The sequence below is a fragment of the Pipistrellus hanaki genome (genome assembly GCF_964339955.1).
Source record: "Pipistrellus hanaki genome assembly, chromosome: 5".
Lineage (NCBI taxonomy): Eukaryota > Metazoa > Chordata > Mammalia > Chiroptera > Vespertilionidae > Pipistrellus > Pipistrellus hanaki.
In genome coordinates, this window is record NC_140507.1 from 90,539,078 (window position 1) to 90,561,013 (window position 21,936).

General features: G+C 44.6%; 1 protein-coding gene across 1 annotated transcript; it reads left to right on the forward strand.

Moving 5' to 3' along the window:
- Positions 1–507: 507 nt before the first annotated feature.
- On the forward strand, positions 508–1,461 carry LOC311622327 (olfactory receptor 2W3-like; the record flags this gene model as incomplete). Its single annotated transcript, XM_084883312.1, has 1 exon — positions 508–1,461. The coding sequence occupies one exon, from the start codon at positions 508–510 to the stop codon at positions 1,459–1,461; it is 954 nt and encodes a 317-aa protein (XP_084739438.1).
- Positions 1,462–21,936: the final 20,475 nt, after the last annotated feature.

A 21,936-nucleotide genomic window follows, 5' to 3' on the forward strand; every position in this document is an offset into this window, starting at 1 on the left:
AAATGTTGGGAGTTAAATGAGTAAATAACTGCTGCGGCCTGCACAAGTGGGTTCAGGATCTGAAGGAGGGGCTGACACACAAAAGAAAACATTAGACAAGAAATATGAATTATTAAGGGCTAGGGGCCAGGTGGTGTCTCTTTCATGAAGAGCACACTGACCTCTGGCCTGTCTGCTTTTTATTTACTTGAATACACATTTTCCCTTGAGCAATGCATACAGGCATATCAAAGGTAAACTTTGGTAAACAGTAAAAGGATTATCAGGTTAGGGCATTGCCTTGAGCCACCACTATCTCAACAGGAACAATCGATGCTTAGCCTCAGCCCTGTTAATGCCCAAGGTCCATCAGTTTCCAAGTTCTTGGTGCACTGACAGTGTTGGCAAGCAGTGGCTGGCTGCAAGTAACTGTAAAAAGCTTAGGGGATCCCTGGCTCATAGAAAGTGCTGCCTTATATTGTCTGTGACCATTATTAGTATTGCTATTCTTCTTCAGGTGCAGTAGAAATGGAAGGAACCAATGATAGTACCCAGGGAAATTTCATCCTTTTGGGATTTTCTGACCACCCCCATTTGGAGAAGATCCTCTTTGTGGTCATCTTGATTGCATATCTCCTGACCATTGTGGGCAACACCACCATTATTCTGGTGTCCCGGCTGGACTCCCACCTCCACACCCCCATGTACTTCTTCCTCACCCACCTCTCCTTCCTGGACCTCAGTTTCACCACCAGCTCCATCCCCCAGCTACTCTATAATCTCAGTGGGCGTGACAAGACCATCAGCTACATAGGCTGTGCCATCCAGCTGTTTCTCTTCCTGGGTCTGGGTGGTGTAGAGTGTTTGCTCCTGGCCGTCATGGCATATGACCGGTATGTTGCAGTCTGCAATCCCCTGCACTACATGGTAATTATGAAACCTCGCCTCTGCATGGGCTTAGTGTCTCTGGCCTGGGGCTGTGGTGTGGCCAACTCCCTGGCCATGTCCCCAGTCACCCTGCACTTACCACGCTGTGGGCACCGCAGTGTGGACCACTTCTTGTGTGAGATGCCTGCTCTGATCCGGATGGCCTGTGTCAACACAGCTGTGACTGAGGGCACTGTCTTTGTTCTGGCCGTGGGCATTGTGCTGTCACCCCTGGTGTACATCCTGGTCTCCTACGGCTACATCGTCAGGGCTGTGTTACGAATACAGTCAGCATCCGGGAGACAAAAGGTCTTCAATACCTGTGGCTCCCACCTCACAGTGGTCTCCCTGTTCTATGGAAACATCATCTACATGTACATGCAGCCGGGCCACAACTCCTCCCAGAACCAGGGCAAGTTCCTCACCCTCCTCTACAACATCGTCACCCCACTCCTGAACCCCCTGATCTACACCCTGCGAAACAGAGAGGTGAAGGGGGCTCTGAGGAGGCTGCTGCTTGGTGACAGAGAGAGGAAAAGGAGTAAGGGTCCATAGGAGAGGTGGCTATCTCCAGCCTGGCCTTCCACTCCATCAGAAGGCAGGGCTGGCATTTGGGACCATTCAGTTAGACCTGGTGTGGACCTGTACTTCCCAATGTGCATGTCTTTTCTTGGACTTCCATAAGCTGTTTCTATTCCAACATCATATGTCTTCATGTGTAACTGCACAACACATATCATTCAAAAAAATTGCTCTACATGAAATTAATAGTTATAAAGATGAGTTTCCACAGCATCTACCAGCCGTCCAAGTAGAAAATTGCCTTTCTTAACCAGTTTTGCTGTTGTTGCCGGGGTTTTTTGTTTGTTTGGTTGGTTGGTTGGTTTTTTGTTTTTTGTGAATTGTTCAGCAACTTTCTGTGTATTTTTTTTTAATCGGTTACACATTGTTTAATGACAGGGAAATCATGTTCAAAGATCAGAGAGGCAAGATGGATACTGATTATATATGTATTTCTTTTTTTCTGTTTTAATAGCCTTTTTCATGTAATTTTATTTTATTTATTTTTATTTTCTTCTCATTTTTTTATTAAGGTATTATACTTTTTTCATTATCTGTGTATTTTGTCAAAACAATCACAATTTGATTACTTTCTTAACTGACAGCCATAAAATATGGGAATTCAGCAAATTCACATCCAAAGTCTTTCATAGAATCAAGATTCTTTTCGACTATTTGTCCCCAAACATTGATGTTTTCCCCTGCCAGAAGCCAATTCCAGCATGTCAGCAGGGCTGAATCATCTGGAGGTGGCTGAGGACATTTCCCCAAGCCTGAAAAGAATGCACAAAGGATTGCTTGCTGCGAGACAGCTAAGGGAATTTCAATGTACATGTTATTGCCCTCTACTGGCCAAACACCTGAACAGCCTAAGGCAATTCCTCCAATCTGACAATGGATTCTGTGTGCTAAACCCTACATTTGATATGTATATCTACATTTGATATGCCTTAGGACAATTTGTGTTAATAAAAAGCAAGGGTTCCTGAGACAAGAGAGAACTTGGTTTTTTTAGCCAAGCTCCTTTGGCCCCCAAATGCCTTCCAAAATTATGTTTCGTCTCCGGACTCTTGGTTAATTTACACACAGTGCTTCTCCTGATTCCTGACCCCTTTTTAGATGCTGAATTAAGACCACTGGCAGCCGAAACTGGTTTGGCTCAGTGGATAGAGCATCGGCCTGCAGACTGAAAGGTCCCGGGTTCGATTCCGGTCAAGGGCAGGTACCTTGGTTGCAGGCACATCCCCAGTAGCGGGGTGTGCAAGAGGCAGCTGATCAATGACTCTCTCTCATCTAACTCTATCTCTAACTCTCTACTCTGTATCTCTCTCCCTTCCTCTCTGTAAAAAATCAATAAAATATATTTAAAAAAAAAAAAAAAAAAAAAAGACCACTGGCATTCCCCAAAGTCTAGTGTAAGATTCTGGGTAAACCAAGAAGGTTATCTAGAACAGTGTTTTTCAACCTTTTTTGGGCAAAGGCACACTTGTTTCATGAAAAAAATCACGAGGCACACCACCATTAGAAAATGTTAAAAAATTTAACTCTGTGCCTATATTGACTATATATAAAGTAATTCTCTTGAATAGGAATCAAATAAACACAAAGAAAGTATTTTATAATTACTTTATTATGAAATATTAAGTAAACAAAATAGTGAAAAATTATAAAATTCTTGTCTTGTCTGCACCTACGGCACACCAGGCAACATCTCGCGGCACAGTAGTGTGCCGCGGAACAGCGGTTGAAAAACGCTGATCTAGAACATGATAGGTGAATCATTTAAATCTTAGAACATGATTATTTCTCAGATATATATTTATTTTATTAGTGAGAAGGACTTAATATTTATTAAGTTCCTGTTATGAGGCAGATGCTCTTCATTTATTGAATTTTCTCTGCATTTATTGGAAGTCAACATGATTTTCATGATTCATTTTTACCCATGTCATTCACGAAGCTTTAAGGTTTAATCATTTGCTCAATTAGAACTGAGATATGCTGCAGGTTCTATCTGACTATAACCTCCTGCTATTTCTATTGCTATATGAATTTTCAGAGTGAAAATCCTTATTCATTTAAAGGTTAGTATCACAGAGCCTTTGGAACTAAGGAGCATGATTTGCTTTCTTTCCTTGCATAAGACAGACCAGAGTATAGAGGAGAAAAAAAGTTTTCCTGAACCTTTTAGGGTGCCTGTTGGGTCTCAAAATTAAACCAAGAAAGATTAACAGGAAAAAAGCATACCAATTGATGAAATACAAGTTTTAAGTGACACAGGAGGCTTATTGAGGAAATGAAGACCCCAATAAATGGTTTTTATGCCATCCTACCTAATAAATTAACCATCACTCGTCTCCACAAGCCATGCCCACCAGCCAATCAGAGCGAGTATGCAAGTAAATCCAACCAAGATGGCTACAGCCACAGAGAGCAGGAGGGAGGTGTTTCCCCAGCAATGGAGGAAGCCAAGCTTTCTGCCTGTCCTTGCCAGCGTAAGCCTCCACTCAAGGCTACAAAGTTTCAATTATAGAAGGTAAACAAATCCAAACAAAAACAGCTGCTGCCACGGGGTGAGCAGAGGCTTGGCTCTGCTCCAGGCTACAAAGTTTCAGTTGTAGAAAGTAAATATATCCCAGATACCAAGGTCTTCGCTTGGGTTGCTGGGGGGCATGGCCAGCTTTCGAACCACCACATGCCCCTCACTCAGGCTGTCCCACGCCTCAAGGGAACCCCCACCCTGATCTGGGACACCCTTCAGGGCAAACCAGCTGCCCGCGCCCTGTGCACCAGGCCTCTATCCTATCTAATAAAAGAATAATATGCAGATTGATCATCACTCCAACACACAATATGGCTGTCCCCATGTGGTCAAAGATTCTGCCCCTACGTGAACACAAGATGGCCAGCAGGGGAGGGCAATTGGGAGGGACCAGGCTAGCAGAGGAGGGAAGTTGGGGACAAACGGGCTGGCAGGGAAGTAGTTGTACATCAATCAGGCTGGCATGGGAGTGGTTAGGGGTGATCAGGCTAGCAGGCAGAAGCGGTTAGGGACAATCAGGAAGGCAGGCAGGCGAGCAGTTGGGAGCCAGCAGTCCTGCATTGTGAGAGGGATGTCCTATTGCCCAGTGGGATCTGCCAAAACAGGCAGTCTGACATCCCTTGAGGATTACAGATTGGAAAGGGTGCAGGCTGGGCTGAAGGACAAACCCCCCCCCCACACACACACACACACACACACACGCCCCCGTGCATGAATTTCGTGCACCAGGCCTCTAGTTATTTCATAACAACTTACATCTTCTCCCCAACCCAAACATAATGTGTAAAAGTGCCCGTCAACTCCATGTCACCTTCTCCACCTAGTGCTGCTGCCGCTGGTGGTTCAGACATCATGGTCCAGAACCATGATGGTGGTTCAGACATCATGGTCCAGAACCTGGGCCTTTGCTGGCCATCATGTGGCTCTCTGAACCCTTTCTTTCAGAAAAGCCTTTCGGCAATGAATACCAAGTGCTTGCCTAACACTGTACAAAATGAAGGGCTTTTCTAGGCAGAAGGGAGCAGGAACAAGGGGAGTCATACTTGGCAAAGTGAGTTGGTTAATGCAAGGTTGCTTTCCTTCTGGGCAAAGAGGGGCAAACAGAATAATGGTGATAGAGGCTGAGTTTATCCCACTTGTGCTGATTAGGCAATTTCTGGTTTTCTGATTTCACATTTCATTTCCAAAACTGTAACTGCGTCTTGGTTTGCTGAGGTGGGCTAAGCATAAGCGAGTCCATGGGGGGGCCTCTTGTCTTTAATACCTCTGACGATCTTATGCCACTGGGTAATAATAAAGGCAGCTGCTGTATAATTGCGTAGGAGAGTCACCTCACTGGGTCTAACACAGAACAAAGTTGCTTTTGCCTGAGCCTGTGATCCCAGGAAACAGCCTCTGGCCCTCTAAACCAGCCCTTTGTGTCATGTAGGTCTGAAGTCATCTCCTCCTTGACGCTCATGGATTCTTCTTCCTGAAGGCAAACTCAGAAAAGGAAAATAGTGGGATAAATCTCAGCCTCTGTCACTATTATTTGATAGATCCTCCCTTTCCCCAACTGGTGGGTGGAGTATGATGTAACCTGCAGCCTGGACATACCTAACCAGGCACCTTATATGGACTGTACATCGAACGCCAATCAGCACCTGCCAAATACCCTAAGCCCTTGTCCCTATATGACCATACATTAAGCCTCCAATCAGCGCATGCAGAGTACACTAAGCCCCCCTCCCTTCCTATTCCTCCCCTCAGAAGGCGAGTTCGCCTCTGCACGTGCTGCTGTTCTCCCCTCGTGAGACAGCCGGCAGGTCCTTCTCCTCTAACAAAGCCAGTGGTCCTGGTTTTCGGCCTCTGTCTGACCTTTCATTATTCATTGTGGATCTCCACTGGCACGTATCCTCTCCCTCCTCCACTGTCCACTCTATAACCTTCATCTTCAGCTATCCCATCAGCGGATGTGGTGGCTTTTCTGGAGATATGACCCCCACCATGATCCTTATGGATTTAAGCCTTTACTAATAATACTTCTCTCAGTTGAGTGTTGCTACACATATCTATTCAGTTATTAGGGATGAGGAAATACCACAAGTGTTCTGCACATTCCATACTCTTCAGTTTTCTTGCATTTGTTCTGGATAACTCATGAAGGGCATCTGTTTTCATCCTGTGAGTGGTCTGAAATCACCTGAATCTAGCTAGAATCTTTCATTCCTTAACCTCAAAGTTGTTTCTGAAAGGACCAGGACAAGGTAGAACTACTGAAAGCTTGTTTTTAACAATTATGCTTCTTCAAAATTTTGGACTACATAGGGTTCACCATGATTTACTTGTAACCACTAAATCCATGGCAAATGGAACTGGTTCTTGGAACTATACTGCCATAGAATCAACTCTCTATAAAAGTGTGTAGGAAATCACTGAAGGAGGACTGCAATGCAAAGCGTGTAACTTCATGACAGTTATTTCTGAATTGTTCAAACCTCAATATTAAATTTCCTTTTAAATTTATTGCAGATACATGAACCAATGTTTTTACCTCTGAATGAAACTATGAAATGATCCTCTCATAGCACTATATAACTCTTTATTTCATCCTGTTTATAATCTACTAGAGGCTCAGGGCACGAAATTCATGTGCTGCGGGGGGTGGGGGCGAGGAGTGTCCCTCAGCCTGGTCTGTGCCCTCTCGCAGTCCAGAAGTCCCATGATGGATTGCCCTGCAGAGGGAGGCCCCACTCACCGACCTGGACCTCCCTCTATGGGGCAATGGATCTTAGAGTCGTCCCCACCCCACCCCCCATCGATTGCCCATCAGGGGGAGGCCCCACCCACCCGGCCAGGGCGCCAAAATTGATCGCCCTACAGAGAGTGGCCTGGGCCTCTCTCTGCGGGGTGATCATGGGGCAATGGAAGGACCCATCCCCCCCAACCAATCACATCACACCCTCCTTGGCTGGCCTGGCACCAGTGCGTGTCATAATGTGGTCATCCACATGGTCGTTCCGCTGTTCAGTCATTTGCCCCCCAGCAACCCAAGCGAAGACCTTGGTATCTGGGATATATTTACTTTCTACAACTGAAACAGGCCTCACTAGATTTCTCCCTGTCTGCCACATTGAGTTTATATTACGATATGAACCAGGTTTTAAAAAATATTGATTCAAACTTATCTTTATTGTTGAAAGTATTACAGATGTCCACTTTGTTTTGTAGTTGTTGGTTTTCCCCATTAATCCCCTCCTCCCCTTACAATCCCCTCCCAAGCTTTGCCACACTTGCCTGAGTCCATGGGCAATGCATATATGCATGTAGGTTCCACGGTTAATCTCTTTTCCCCACCCCCAGACCTGAATCTTCCCTCTGAAATTCATCAGTCATGGTCTCTGTCTCTGGATCTGTTTTTGTTCATCAGTTTATTTTGTTTATTAGATTCCACATACGAATGAGATCATGTGATACTTATCTTTCTCTGACTGGATTATTTTGCTTAGCATAAGTCTCTTCAGGTCTATCCATGCTGTTGCAAACAATAAGTCCCTTCTCTTTTTTTTTACAGCAGCTTAGTATTCCATTGTGTGGATGTACTACAGTTTTTTAATCCACTCATCTGCTGATGGGCACTTGGACTATTTCCAAATCTTAGCTATGGTAAATTGTGCTGCTATGAACATAGGGGTGCATATATTCTTTCTGATTGGTGTTTCTGATTTCTTAGGATATATTCCTAGAAGTGAGATCACTGGGTCAAATGGCAGTTCCATTTTCAATTTTTTTTAATATATTTTATTTATTTTTTTACAGAGAGGAAGGGAGAGGGATAGAGAACTAAAAACATCGATGAGAGAGAAACATCGACTAGCTGCCTCCTGCACACCTCTTACTGGGGATGTGCCCACAACCAAGGCACATGCCCTTGACCAGAATCGAACCCGGGACCTTTCAGTCTGCAGACTGACGCTCTATCCACTGAGCCAAACCGGTTTCGGCCATTTTTAATTTTTTGAGGAAACTTCATACTGTTTTGCACATTGGCTGCAGCAGTCTGCATTCCCACCAGCAGTGTATGAGGGCTCCTTTTTCTCCACATCCTCACCAGCACTTGTCTTTGTTGATGACAGCCATTCTAACAATGATATCTTATTGTGGTTTTAATTTGCATCTCTCTGATGATCTTTTCAGCATTTTTTTCATATGTCTCCTTGGTCTTCTGTATGTCCACTTTGGGAAAGTGTCTACTTAGGTCCTTTGCCCATTTTTTAATTGGGTTATTTGTCTTCCTTTTGTTACGTTGTATGAGTACTTTATATATTTTGGAAATTGACTCCTTATATGATGTTTCATTGGTAAATATGCTCTCTCACGCAGTGGGCTCTCTTTTCACTTTGTTGATGGTTTCTTTTGCTGTTCAAAAGCTTTTAATTTTGACGTAGTCCCATTTATTTATTTTCTCCTTAGTTTCCTTTGCCCTCTAGGAGATGTATCCATAAACTTACTGCTACAAGAGATGTCTGAGATTTTGCTGCCTATGGTTTCCTCTAGGATGTTTATGGTTTCACAACTTACATTAAGTTCTTTTATCCATTTTGAGTTTATTTTTGTGAATGGTGTAAGTTGGTGGTCTAGATTTATTTATTTTTTTGCATGTCCAATTTTCCCAAAACCATGTATTGAAGAGACTGTCTTTACTCCATTGTATGCTCTTGCCTCCTTTGCCAAATATTAATTGAGCATAATGGCTTTGCTCGATTTCTGGGTTCTGTGTTTTGTTCCATTGATCTATATGCCTGTTCTTGTGTCAGTACCATGCTTTGTAGTATAACTTGATATCTGGTATTGTGATTCCTCCAACTTTGTTCTTCTTTCCTAAGCTATTCTGGGTCTATTTTGGTTCCATATAAAATTTTGGAGTGTTTGTTCTAGATCTGTTAATGCCATTGGTATTTTAATAGGGATTGCATTGAATCAATTGATTGCTTTGGGTAGTATGAACATTTTAATGATATTGATTCAATTAATCCATGAACACAGTACTTTCTTTTTCTTGTTTATATCTTCCTCTATCTCTTTTTTCAACATTCTGTAGTTTTCCAAATACAGGTCTTTTACCTCCTCGGTTAAGTTTATTTCTAAGTATCTCAATTTTTTTTTTATTCAGTGGTAAATGGAATTGTTTGTTTAGTTTCTCTGTCTGAGAGTTCATTATTGGGTATAGATATGCCATTGGTTTCCGGGTGTTAATTTTGTATCCTGCTCTGTTGCTGAATTCATTGATTAAATCTAGTAGTATTTTTGGTGGAGTATTTAGTGTTTTTTATATACACTATTGTATCATCTGAGAATAATGAGTGTTTTACTTCTTCCTTTCCAATTTAGATGCCTTTTATTTCTTCTCTGGTCACTGTGGTTAGGACTTCCACTACTATGTTGAATAAGACTGGTGAAAGCAGACATCCCTGTCTTGTTCCTGTTCTTAGGGGAAATGGTTTTAGTTTATGCCCATTGAATATTATGTTGGCTGTAGGTTTGTCATATGGCCTTTATTATGTTGAGGTATGATTCCTCTATTCTCATTTTACTGAGAGTTTTTTCAAAAAAGGGTGTTGGATTTTGTTGAATAGTTTTTCTTCATCAATTGATATGATCATGTGATTTTTGTCTTCCAATTTGTTTTTGAGCTATGTCACATTTATTGATATGCAAATATTTCACCAAACTTTATCTTGCAATAAATCCCACTTGGTCATGGTTTATGATTTTTTAATGTATTTTTGGATTCGATTTGCTAATATTTTGTTGAGGATTTTAGCATCTATGTTCATCAGGAATATTGGCCTGGAATTGTTTGTTTTTTGTAGTGTCTTTATCTGAATTTTGAATTAGGATAATGCTAGTTTCAAAAAAGGAGCTCGGATTTTTTGGAATAATTTGGGGAGGATAAGTGTTAGGTCTTCTTTGAATATTTGGTAAAACTCCCCTGTGAAGCCAGGGCCTTTGTTTGCTGCAAGTTTTTTTTTAATTATTTCTTCAATAGTTATAGACCTATTCAAATTTTCTGATTCTTCCTGATTGTGTTTTAGAAGACTGTATTTTTCTAGGAATATGTCCATTTCATCCAGATTGTCCAACTTGTTGTAGTACTTTTTTATAATCCTTTGTATTTCGGTAGGGTTAGTTGTTACTTTGCCTCTTTCTTTTCTGATTTTGTTTATTTGTGTCCTCTCTCTGTTTCTTTTTAAAAAAATATTTTTTCATTGATTTCAGAGAGGAAGGGAGAGGGAGAGAGAGAGATAGAGACATCAATGATGACAGACATTGATGTCTTTTGCACGCCCCCCACTGGGGATCAAGCCCAAAACCTGGGCATGTGCCCTTGACTGGAATTGAACCTGGGACCCTTCAGTCTGCAGGCTGATGCTGTATCTACTGAGCCAAACCAGCTAGGGCTTCTCTCTTTGTTTCTTGATGAGTTGGCTAAAGGTTCATCAATTTTGTTTATCTTTTTAAAAAAACAGTTCTTGGTTTTGTTGAACTTTTGTTGTTTTTGTTTTTGTTTTTAGTGTCTATGTCATTTATTTCCATTCTGATATTTATTTCCTTCCTTCAACTTGCTCTGGGTTTTTCTTATTCTTTAATTCTTTAAGATGTAGGGTTAGATGGTTTATTAAAAATTTTTCTTGTTTTTTGAGGTTGACCTGTAGTGCTATGAACTTTCCTCTCAGGACTGTTTTTACTGTGTCCCATAGATTTTGGGTTGTTGTGTGTTCATTTTCATTTGTTTCCAGGAAGGTTTTTGTTTTTTTTTTCTTTCTTGATCTCTTAGGTAACACATTTGCTATATATATAAAAGTCTAAGTGACTGGAACAACCAGAATGACTGAAATTACTGGAATGACCAGTCACTATGATGCACACTGACCACCAGGGGGAAGATGCTCAATGAAGGAGCTGCCCCCTGGTGGTCAGTGCATTCCCACAATCAACCTCCCAGAGCCAGCCAACCTCCCCAGTCCTCCTCCCACTTTTCCCATCCCCCAGGCCAGCAAATGTCCCATGGATCCTCCCCCATCTGTTCGCATGGCCAGTGAGGGGAAGGTGGCAAGCCCTGGCTGGCCCAGCCCCAATCGGGGCCGGGTGAGATGGCCCTGATCACCGGCCAGGCCTAGGGACCCCAGGACTCTAGCTGTTTAATAACATGCTATTTAGCCTCCATGTGTTTGAATGTTTCTGTGTGTTTTTACTATGGTTGATTTCTAATTTCATACCATTGTGATCTGTGCAGATGCTTGATATGATTTCAATCTTCTTGAACTTGCAGAGACTTGTTTTGTGTCCTAATATGTGGTCTATCTTTGAAAATATCCCCTGTGCACTTGAGAAGACTGTATTATCCATAGCTTTGGGGTGAAATGTTGTAAAGAGGTCAGTTAACTCCATCTGATTTACTGTGTCATTTAGGAGAGCTTTTTCCTTGTTGACTTTTTTTTTTTTTTTTTTGTCTAGAAGATGTATCCAATGAAGTCAGTGAGGTGTTGAAGTCCCCTACTATTATTGAATTGCTGTCCATCTCTCCTTTAAAATCCTTCAGATTTAAAATATATATATATTTGGATGCTAATGAATTGGGTGCATATATGTTTTTTGGTTTTTTTTAAATATATTTTATTGATTTTTCACAGAGAGGAAGAGAGAGGGATAGAGAGTTAGAAACATCGATGAGAGAGAATCATCAATCAGCTGCCTCCTGCACACTCCCTACTGGGGATGTGTCTGCAACCAAGGTACATGCCCTTGACCGGAATCGAACCTGGGACCTTTCAGTCCACAGGCATACGCTCTATCCACTGAGCCAAACCGGTCCTGGCTGGGTGCATATATGTTTATCAGAGTTAAATCCTCTTGCTATACCCTCACAACCCCGGCTTCATCAGGAAGGTCGTCCAGAAGGTCATTCTGCTGTTCGGCTGTTTGGTCTATTAGCATATTACGCTTTTATTATTATAAATAAGTACTTATTTGTTGCCATTCTTACTCTTTGTGCCTGTGTTATTCTCTTTCTCTCTATTTCTTTTACATTTAGCATTTAGTCCCTTTAGCATTTCTTGTAGTGCTGGTTTGTAGGTAATAAAATTTTTCAGCCTTTTTTTTTTTTGTCTGCAGTGCTTTTTATTTCACCTTCAATTGTGAATTATAGTCTTGCTGGATAGAATAGTCTTGTCTTTTGTCCCTTTGTTTTTATTACTTTGTATACTTCATGCCACCCCCTGTGGCCAGAAGTGTTTTTATTGAGAAATCAGTTGACAGTCGAATGAGAGCTCCTTTGTAGGTAATTTTCTGTCACTTTTTTTTGCAGTCCTTAAGATTCTTTCTTTGTCTTTAATGTTTGCCATTTTAATTAATATGTGCGTAGGTATGTTTCTTTGGGGGTTCATCTTGATTGGGACTCTCAGTGTTTCCTGAACGTGAGTGACTTTTTCCTTCACCAGGTTAGGGAAATTTTCTGCCATTATTTCTCCAAACAGGCTCTTTATTTCTTGCTTGGATACTTTTCTTTCTGGTACCCCTATGATGCAAATATTGTTACATTTCATGTTGTCCCAAAGCTCCCTTAAATCCACTTGATTTTTAAATTTTGTTTTTCCATTTGCTGCTTTGAATGTCCCCTCCTCCACTTGTCTTCTAATTGCTAATTTGATCCTCAGCTTCTTCTAGTCTACTCTTGAATCTTTATTTCAGCTATGTAATTCCTCATTTCCAATTGATTCTTATTGTTTCAAGCTCTTTTCATGTTGGCATAGTTCTCACTAAGTCCCCTAATATTCTCATTAATTTCCTAATAATTCTCATGAAGTTGCTTGTAGTTCTCACTGAATTGTTTGGGCATTCTTATTCCCATTACTCTGAATTCTTTATCTGAAAAACTGCTTGCCTCCATTTCCTTTGGTTCCTTTCCTGGTGATTACTCCTTTCTCTCATTTGGGGGTTGTTTATTTGTCTCCCGGTCTTCGTTGTCTCTTTATATTTGTTCCTGTGTATTAGATCAAACTGCTATGCCTCCCAGACTTTGTGGGGTAGCCTTATGTAGCAGGTGTTTTGTGGGACACAATGGTGCCTGAGCTGGGTTATTAGGTCTCCTGAGCTGGGTACTCTAAGAAAAACTCTTGCTTGAGTTATTTTGGTTCTCCTGTTATAATTGTGTCTTGAATGTTACTTTCCTGTTCATGGATGGAATCTCCTCTCAGGCTGGCTGACTTTGTGATTCACCCCTGACCACACCAAACAAGCTGTTGTGGGGATGCTAAAAGAACAGGACAGAACACAACACAACAAAATGCAAAACAAAAGAAACAAAACTAAAACATACCCAAGACCCCTACAACAACAATAAAAGCAACCACCAGAAAGCAGAGAATTAGGAAGAGAAAAGAGAGCAAGAAGGATAGAAGAAAATAATTAAATAAATAAATGAGGAGAAAAATAATAAAACAACCAACCAAACAAAAAACTCCACCCAAAAAGGACTCCAGAAGAAGGGTGAGGAGAAAAAGGAATATGTAGATGCAGAGCTTAAATAAAGATAATAAGAATAAATAATTAGGGGGAAGAAAACAGTTTAAAATAAAGGAGGAAAAGTAAAAAAAAAAAAAAAAAAAAAAAAAGGAAAATAGAGGTAAAAGCAGATAGACCCAAAATTTAAAAAAAAAAAAAAAAAATGAGATAAGAAAGAAAAGGAAAAAAGATAAAGAGAAGAAAAAAAGAAAAAGAAAGGGAAAAAAGATTGTGTGTGAAAAGGGAAGAGGAAAATTGGTTATATAAATGAAACAATACTATAATAATAAATCAATAAAGCAGACAGATAAAAATGATAATTAAAAAAAAAGAAAAAAAGGAAAGAGAAAAAAAATTAAAGGAAAATAAAAAGAACAAGAAAAAAAAAAGGTAAGATGGAATTCTTTTCAGCTGAGTTTAGTGTCCATGGAGCTTGTTTTGGACCCCACCCTTCTGCTGTCTGCCAATTCTGGACTTCCTGTGGGGTACTTAGGTGCTAACCACTGTCAGGCACTGTCCTTTGGCTTTCAGCAACCTGCATGAAGCTCCAAGCGATCCACTGATCCACTGTTTGTGTCTGTCTTCACAGGACTTGGCTGTGAGCGGGAGGGGCCAGTCTGTCCTCTAAAGCAGGTTTGTTAGCAGCATGGGGCCCCGGGCTGGGTCAGCAAACTTCCCCTGGTTCTCCAGGCTCCACCTCTGCCTGCCTTTGTTTGCCAGTCCTACCTAATAAAAGAGTAAAATGCAAACTGACCATCACTCCAACACACAAGATGGCCACCCCATGTGGACACAAGATGACCACCACAAGATGGCCCAGCAGGGGAGGGCAGTTGTGAGCAATAAGGCCATAAGGGGAGGGCAGTTGGGAGGGATCAGGCCTTCAGGGGAGAACAGTTGGAGGGGACCCAGGCCTGAAGGGGAGGGCAGTTGGGGGGGACCAGGCCTGCAGGGGAGAGCAGTTGGAGGGGACCAGAACTGCTGGGAAGGCAGTTAGGGGGGACCAGGCCTGCAGGAAAGGACAGTTGGAGGAAGGGCGGGAAAGACCAGGCCTGCAGGGGAGAGCAGTTAGGGGCAATCAGGCTGGCAGGGGAGCAGTTAGGCATCAATCAGGCTGGCAGGGGAGTGGTTAGAAGGTGATCAGGATGGCAGGCAGAAGCAGTTAGGGGAAATCAGGCAGGCAGGTAAGTGGTTGGGAGCCAGCAGTCTTGGATTGTGAGAGGGATGTCTGACTGCCCGTTTAGGCCGATCTCATCAGCATCAGGCCTAAATGGGAAGTCAGACATCCCTTGAGGGGTCCCAGATTGGAAAGAGTGCAGGCTGGGCTGAGGGAAACCCTCCCGCACACCCTGTGCATGAATTTCATGCATCAGGCCTCTAGTGTTATAATAATGAAAATCCCTCTAATGTATGAAATAATTATTGTATGAAATGTTTGCTGTGTGGAGACCTCAATACTCTGTAACTTCCAAATTGGTGAACACCCCAGTATCTTGATGTGAAAGCTCTGAACCCTTAAAGTGTAAACGCCCTGAGGGAGGATCCAAGATGGCTGCTCGGGTATACACCTAGCCGCAGCAGCTCACAACAATTTCAATGGAATACAACTAAAATGTAGAGTGGACATTGCCCAGAGCTACAGGTAGTCGACTGACTGAAAACTCTACAATAGGAAGGAGGGAGAAAACCAGAAGGAAAATCAGAGGAGCTGAAAAAAAGCCTAAGGTACGGAGACATGCGGCGTGCTCGCACGCAAGCGCGCGCGGAGAGGTCGCAGCCGGAGAGGAGGAGAGGGCTGGGTGCTGCCTGGCGTTCCCTAGCAGGAAGGAAATAGAACCCCCAGCCTGGACTGAACCCCCGAACCGGCAGCGCTGAGCCCCAAGTTATGGGCCAGACCCTGGGGACCCAGGCTCCGGCAGGGGGAGACAATCCCGGGGGCCGGCGAAAGGCGGGGCCCCCGGAGTCGCGCGCACATGGCGCGCAGAGGACTGAATGTTGACTCTGATGCTGGATTACCCTAGCCAGAAGAAACAAAGCCTCCGGCGGCGGCTCTGAGCCTCAGTCCAGACCGCCCCGAACTCCAGGTCTGGGCCAGTCCCTGGGGACCCAGGATTGGGCAGGGGGAGACGGAGCTGTGAGGTGGAGTCCTGGGAGCGCGGCGAAAGGCCGAGCCCCCGGAGTCGCGCACACTGTGCGCAGAGGACAGTCTGTTGACTCTGATCCTGGACTCCCCTAGTGGGAGGGAGAAAGAAAGCTCCAGACTGGAGGAACGCAACGAGGAGCAGGAGCCCCTGCCGGACACCGGCCAGCCGGGCGCCAGCAAGGAGCCGGGCGACGGGGCCCCTAGGGGGGGGGGTGCCCCTGAGCCTTCGACTGCTGAGCGCGGGCAACAGAGCCAAGGACGGGGGCTGCTTCCTGGGTGGCGCCGACCCCGGCAACAGGCTGGAGCAGCGCGGGAGCCCGCGGAGAACAAAGGGGTGCCACAGGCCAACCTGCTGAGCTCCCAGGACAAGGAGGAAGAAACCAAAGAAGTTCTCAATGTGAAGAAATCAAGTGAGAGCAAATGATAGTAAAATTACTTAAGAAAGAATACAAAGAAGATCTTGAAAAATCAAAGACTAAGTCAGAACTCAACGCACCAGCCAACATTGCAACATAAATGCGTTTTTGTTTTTTTTTGTTTTTAAAGAAAAAAAAAAAAGAGAAAAAAGGGACAGAATGTTGGAACAGCGGCGACCAGGCCTAGAGTGGCCAGGCACAAGGCAGTGGCAGCTGGGCCCGGAGCAGCAGTGGCCAGGCCCCAGAGCAGCAGCAGCCAGAACAAGAGCATCAACGGCCAGCACTGGAGCAGCCAGACCTGGGGCAGTGGCAGCCAGGCCTGAGGCAGAGGCGGCCAAGCCCAGGGTGGCCAGTCCAGGAACACCCAGACACAGAGTGGCTGGGCCCGGAGAAGCCGGGCCCAGAGCAGCCGGGTTGGGAGCAGCCAGGCCCAGAACAGCAGTAGCCAAGCACGGAGCATCCAGGTTGGGAGCGGCCAGGCCCGGAGCAGCCGGGTCTGGTGTGGCCAGGCCTGAAGCAGCGGCTCCCAGGCTAGGAGCGGCCAGGCCCGGAGCAGCAGCTGCCAGGCTGGGAGCAGCCAGGCCCGGAGCAGCCGGGTCTGGTGTGGCCAGGCCCGGAGCAGCGGCTGCCAGGCTGGGAGCGGCCAGGCCCAGAGCAACAGCTGCCAGGCTGGGAGTGGCCAGGCCCGGAGCAGCCGGGTCTGGTGCGGCCAGGCCCGGAGCAGCGACTGCCAGGCTGGGAGCGGCCAGGCCCGGAGCAGCCGGGTCTGGTGCGGCCAGGCCCGGAGCAGCAGCTGCCAGGCTGGGAGCGGCCAGGCCCGGAGCAGCGGCTGCCAGGCTGGGAGCGGCCAGGCCCGGAGCAGCCGGGTCTGGTGCGGCCAGGCCAGGAGCAGCGGCTGCCAGGCTGGGAGCGGCCAGGCCCGGAGCAGCGGCTGCCAGGCTGGGAGCGGCCAGGCCCGGAGCAGCCGGGTCTGGTACGGCCAGGCCCGGAGCAGTGGCTGCCAGGCTGGGAGCGGCCAGGCCCGGAGCAGCCGGGTCTGGTGCGGCCAGGCCCGGAGCAGCGGCTGCCAGGCTGGGAGCGGCCAGGCCCGGAGCAGCGGCTGCCAGGCTGGGAGCGGCCAGGCCCGGAGCAGCCGGATCTGGTGCGGCCAGGCCCGGAGCAGCGGCTGACAGGCTGGGAGCGGCCAGGCCCGGAGCGGCCGGGACCGGAGCAACCGGGCCCAGAGCAGCCGGGTCGGGTGCGGCCAGGCCTGTAGTAGCAACAGCCAAGTCCAGAGCAACTAGGTCGGGAGCGGCAGTGACCAGACCCGGAGCAGCTGGTTGTGGAACGAACCAGAGCAACAGAGGCCAGGCCCGGAGCAGCCAGGCCCGAAACAGCTCGCTCCTCGCCTGTACCTGCCCACGGCTGCCTCTCAGACATGGCTGGAAACTTTTGCGGGAACTTGAGGGTCTGCTGAATCAAGTGATGAAGGCTTAGATCTGGATGTGTTGAGTTAGTATAGCGCTGGGGTGTTGATCTGTGAGTGCCTTGGGTGGTGCCTGGATGAGGCTGGTTGACCTATTTGAAAATGTCTTTTGTGTGAAGTGTATCATTGGGCATGTGGAGGTATTATTGATATGAGAAAATGCTAAGTAACAGATTTACTATCTGAAAAGGGATTTACTATCGGGGAAAGGGAGGGAGGAAGAGACTGAACATAAACTGTGCACCTATGGATGAGGACAATGGGGGATGGGGAGGGGGCAGAGGGTGGGGTGGGAACCTGGTGGAGGGGGGAAGAAATGAGGAACCTTTGTAATAATATGAACAATAAAGATTGATTTAAAAAAAAAAAAAAAAAAAAAGTGTAAACGCCCTGCTCCTAGCACAAGGCACACTGTCTGGTCCACACTGATAAGACACAACTTGTTTACTACTGGCTATATAAGCACCAGACCTTCAGTCAATATCTCCTGCCTGATGAAGCGACTGCAGCTGCCTGTCTGTCTTCGTCTTCATCGTCCATCTATCACTGTGCATTGCCAAGTGGCCTTTGCTGGAGCCTAGGACCCACTAGGAATAGGTTAATAAACCTTGTGTAATTGCATACTAATTCTGTCTTGTGTGTTCATGTGATCCGGCTCAGCTCAGCTATCTAGACCAGCGTTTTTCAACCGCTGTTCCGCGGCACACTAGTGTGCCGCGAGATGTTGCCTGGTGTGCCGTAGGTGCAGACAAGACAAGAATTTTATAATTTTTCACTATTTTGTTTACTTAATATTTCATAATAAAGTAATTATAAAATACTTTCTTTGTGTTTATTTGATTCCTATTCAAGAGAATTACTTTATATATAGTCAATATAGGCACAGAGTTAAATTTTTTAACATTTTCTAATGGTGGTGTGCCTCGTGATTTTTTTCATGAAACAAGTGTGCCTTTGCCCAAAAAAGGTTGAAAAACACTGATCTAGACATTCAAGTACCAGGGGATAGGCCGTTATTGCTGACTCCTGGTCACCTGCCTTTGTCCCACTAAGTCTAGACAGATAATTAATTGGGGTATAATTGGGACAATTGGCGTAGTCGGCAGGATTGGGGAAACCAATCTTAATCACTCAAAAGCTTGTTTCTGAAAGGGCTTTAGGGTGGGGGAGGTGCTGTTCAGGTTTCAGGAATGTGGTGGGTGTTTCCTGTCCCAGGGCTGCTCCTCTGCAAGTGGCCCAGAATATTACTCTGCCCTCGGCTGGACAGAGATCCTACCGTGTTTCCCCGAAAATAAGACATCCTCCGAAAATGAGACCTACTTATAGGTTTCCTTCTGAGTGAAATATAAGGCATCCCCCCGAAAATAAGGCCCCCCCTAGGCTAAACATGAGAGGTTTGGTCCACTGATTCTGAAAGAAATAGAGTCACAGAAATTCACCAGGAAATTCAGGAATTGGATTGTTATGATGATGTTCCAGAAGATGATGACATGATTGTCATTGAATAAATGAGTAAATTCTTGATACTGTAGGATTCTCAGTTCCTCTGGTTTGTGTTGACAACTACCGGACTACCGTACCGTATACAGGTAATAAATTTCCTTTATTTTCATTTAACAATAAATGTGTACCGTATTCTTCTTCGTGGAAAAATAAGACATCCTCTGAAAATAAGACCTAGCGCATCTTTGGGAGCAAAAATTAATATAAGACACTGTCTTATCTTCGGGGAAACAGGGTAGTATGCAACCCAGGGCGGTCAGCCGGAAACCTGGAGCTCCTAGCAGCGCTCCTGGGCAGGGAAAGTGGCAGACCTGCGCGGTGCCCACAGTGGGCGGACGGCCTCTCCCCCGTCCAGCCCCTGAGGCCTCCTGAGACTCTTCAAACCTGTGAGTGCGGCCTCTGCCTTGGTTTCCTCTGAAATGATGAAAATGCAGGGAACAGCACGCAGGCTCTGAGGGTGAGGCGGGCTGTAGTCCCCAGGGCAGTTTTTATTTTTTCTTTACTTGCCCTGTGGCCGCTGGAAGCAGCTTGTTCCTCTCAGGAAAAACGGCCGTTTCAGTCTGGACACTTAGAACAACCAAATGCAGGACTCCTGGCTGCTGTTTTCCCAGGTCTCCCTGCACTGTCTCTCTTTAGGCACCTCAAGTTCACACCTCCCTCCCTGCACCAATGCTGGGAGCCAGTTCCAGCATGTCATAACTGCAAGAGTTTCATCAAAAGGTTGGTGGAACCTGGGGACTCAACAAGGACTGAGTCACATATATTATCACCTGTTGGGACGAATCTCAAAGGGAAGGTGGGGGTGAGGAGGTAGGGGGGGGACTTATATGCAAAGCCCATGGACACAGACAATAGAGTGGTAAAGGCCTGGAAGGAACGGGTGCGGAGAGGAGGCGGTCAATGGGTAAAAAAGAAAGACATCGTGATACTTTCAATGACAAAGATAAATTAAAATACAGACATGAATAATGCGCTGCTACATCTCTCCACATGTGACTACATTAAAATTGTTGTAAGTACAGGCTTAGTGACAAAAAGCACGATGTCATTTATTAAAATATTAAAGTATTCCCAGCAATAGTAAGAATCTTCATGGTTTATACATTTTCGTCAAAAGTGGAACCATGTATTTTCCCCCCCTATTGTGGTTAGCGAGAAAACTAAACAGAAAGATTCTTAGTAATGGAATTTGTGACCTCCACTCCACCACCTCTCCTTCAGCAGAGAGGTAACCCACCCTGGGAGCACCATGGGTGCTGGGAGGCGGCTGGAGGGAAGACTGCAGCTCCCACTTTAAAATGCTGATTCATGGTGACAACGGCCCGTTCGAGACAGAAGTGATGTTTCACTTACACATCTCAGCTCCCTGCAGCAAACACCAAACTTCCTGAAGAGCAAACATCTATAGAGGACTGAGGAAGAAAGAGTTCTATTCTTGTCGGTATATTTGAAACACTTCAACTATTGATATAACAGACATTTGCTTATTTTGTTATTCTAAATGTGAATCATAAACTTGTATCTATTTATAAGATGGATCATAGGGTATAAAATTGAGAATAATTATCTCGTTGGATCCTTAGTAGTCTTTAAGATTATCCAAAATAAATCTCTCTTCGTGAATACATAATGTCCTATTATAAAGTGAGATGATGACATTCACTCTATCAGCATATATGTAAGAGGAAGGATTTTATCATATTCTTTTTAAATATATATATTATATACACAAGATTTATTACAATGAATGATATACTAATGAATAATTACATTTTGAAGTGAAAATGTACACTTTATTTAAAACCAATAACTCAGTCTATTTTTTTTATTTGTGAGTTTGAATCCATTTTGGCTTCATGCTTTTCCATGCAGACAGCAGGAAACAGTGTTTTACAGTTAAAACCTTATGATATAATTGATAACCATGTACCCCAAGCACAGGCTGTCTACAGTTAGCTGCTTTGGTTTACAGTTCAGAGAACGGACACTTTACTGCCCAGACTCATTACTCTGCCAAGTGTTGCCATGGCAACCACATTTTGTCTCCTTTAAGTTTGCTAATAAAGGATCCTTACAGATCCCAGAGAATTCCCTAGTTCCTAGAATAGGTTAAGAGTCCAATTAACCAGTTTCCAGAGGGAAAGATACAGTTTTAACTCGTGCTAATTGGGAAGCTATTCAACGAGGTTCTCTGGGCGCACAATTTAGCTAAACTCATTAAAAGTTTTTGCAATAATCCCAGAAGCTTCATGTAATGAGCCCCTGAGCATTGCTTACCCAATTAAAGTATTTCCCTCCCATGCGTGGGGCATACAGATGCCTATGGTTAGTGTTTTGTTGTTTTTGTTAAAGTGAACACTCTAACCCCATAGATGTAAAAGAAAAAAGTGACTCAAAGATTCTTAGAAATTGACTTCCAGGCTGTTAGAAATATCCCTCAATTTCTATTTACCAATGTCATTAAAACTATATTGAGTAACAGAAAACTCCACATCTCTCTCAACCCATTTTAGAACATATATAAATATAAGTATACATATGTCAGGTATTGCATAGCAGTTCCAACAAATCCAACATTAATAGGAGGAATTATGTAGCAAACTTCCAAATTTAGAAGGTTAAGAGATGTCGTTTCTAGTCTCTCTTTGCTCTCTTTGTTGTTGCTGTTGATAGTATGAAAGATGTTCTACATTTTCCCCCCTTTGGCCCCTCCACCGGCCCCTACCCCAGGACTTCACTGCAATAATGTTTGTGCCCAGGAGCGATGCATATATTCATAAAAATTATTTGGTTAATATTTTCCTGCCCCCCCCCCCCCCCGGTTCCCTCTGAAATTCACCTGTTCCATGCTTCCATG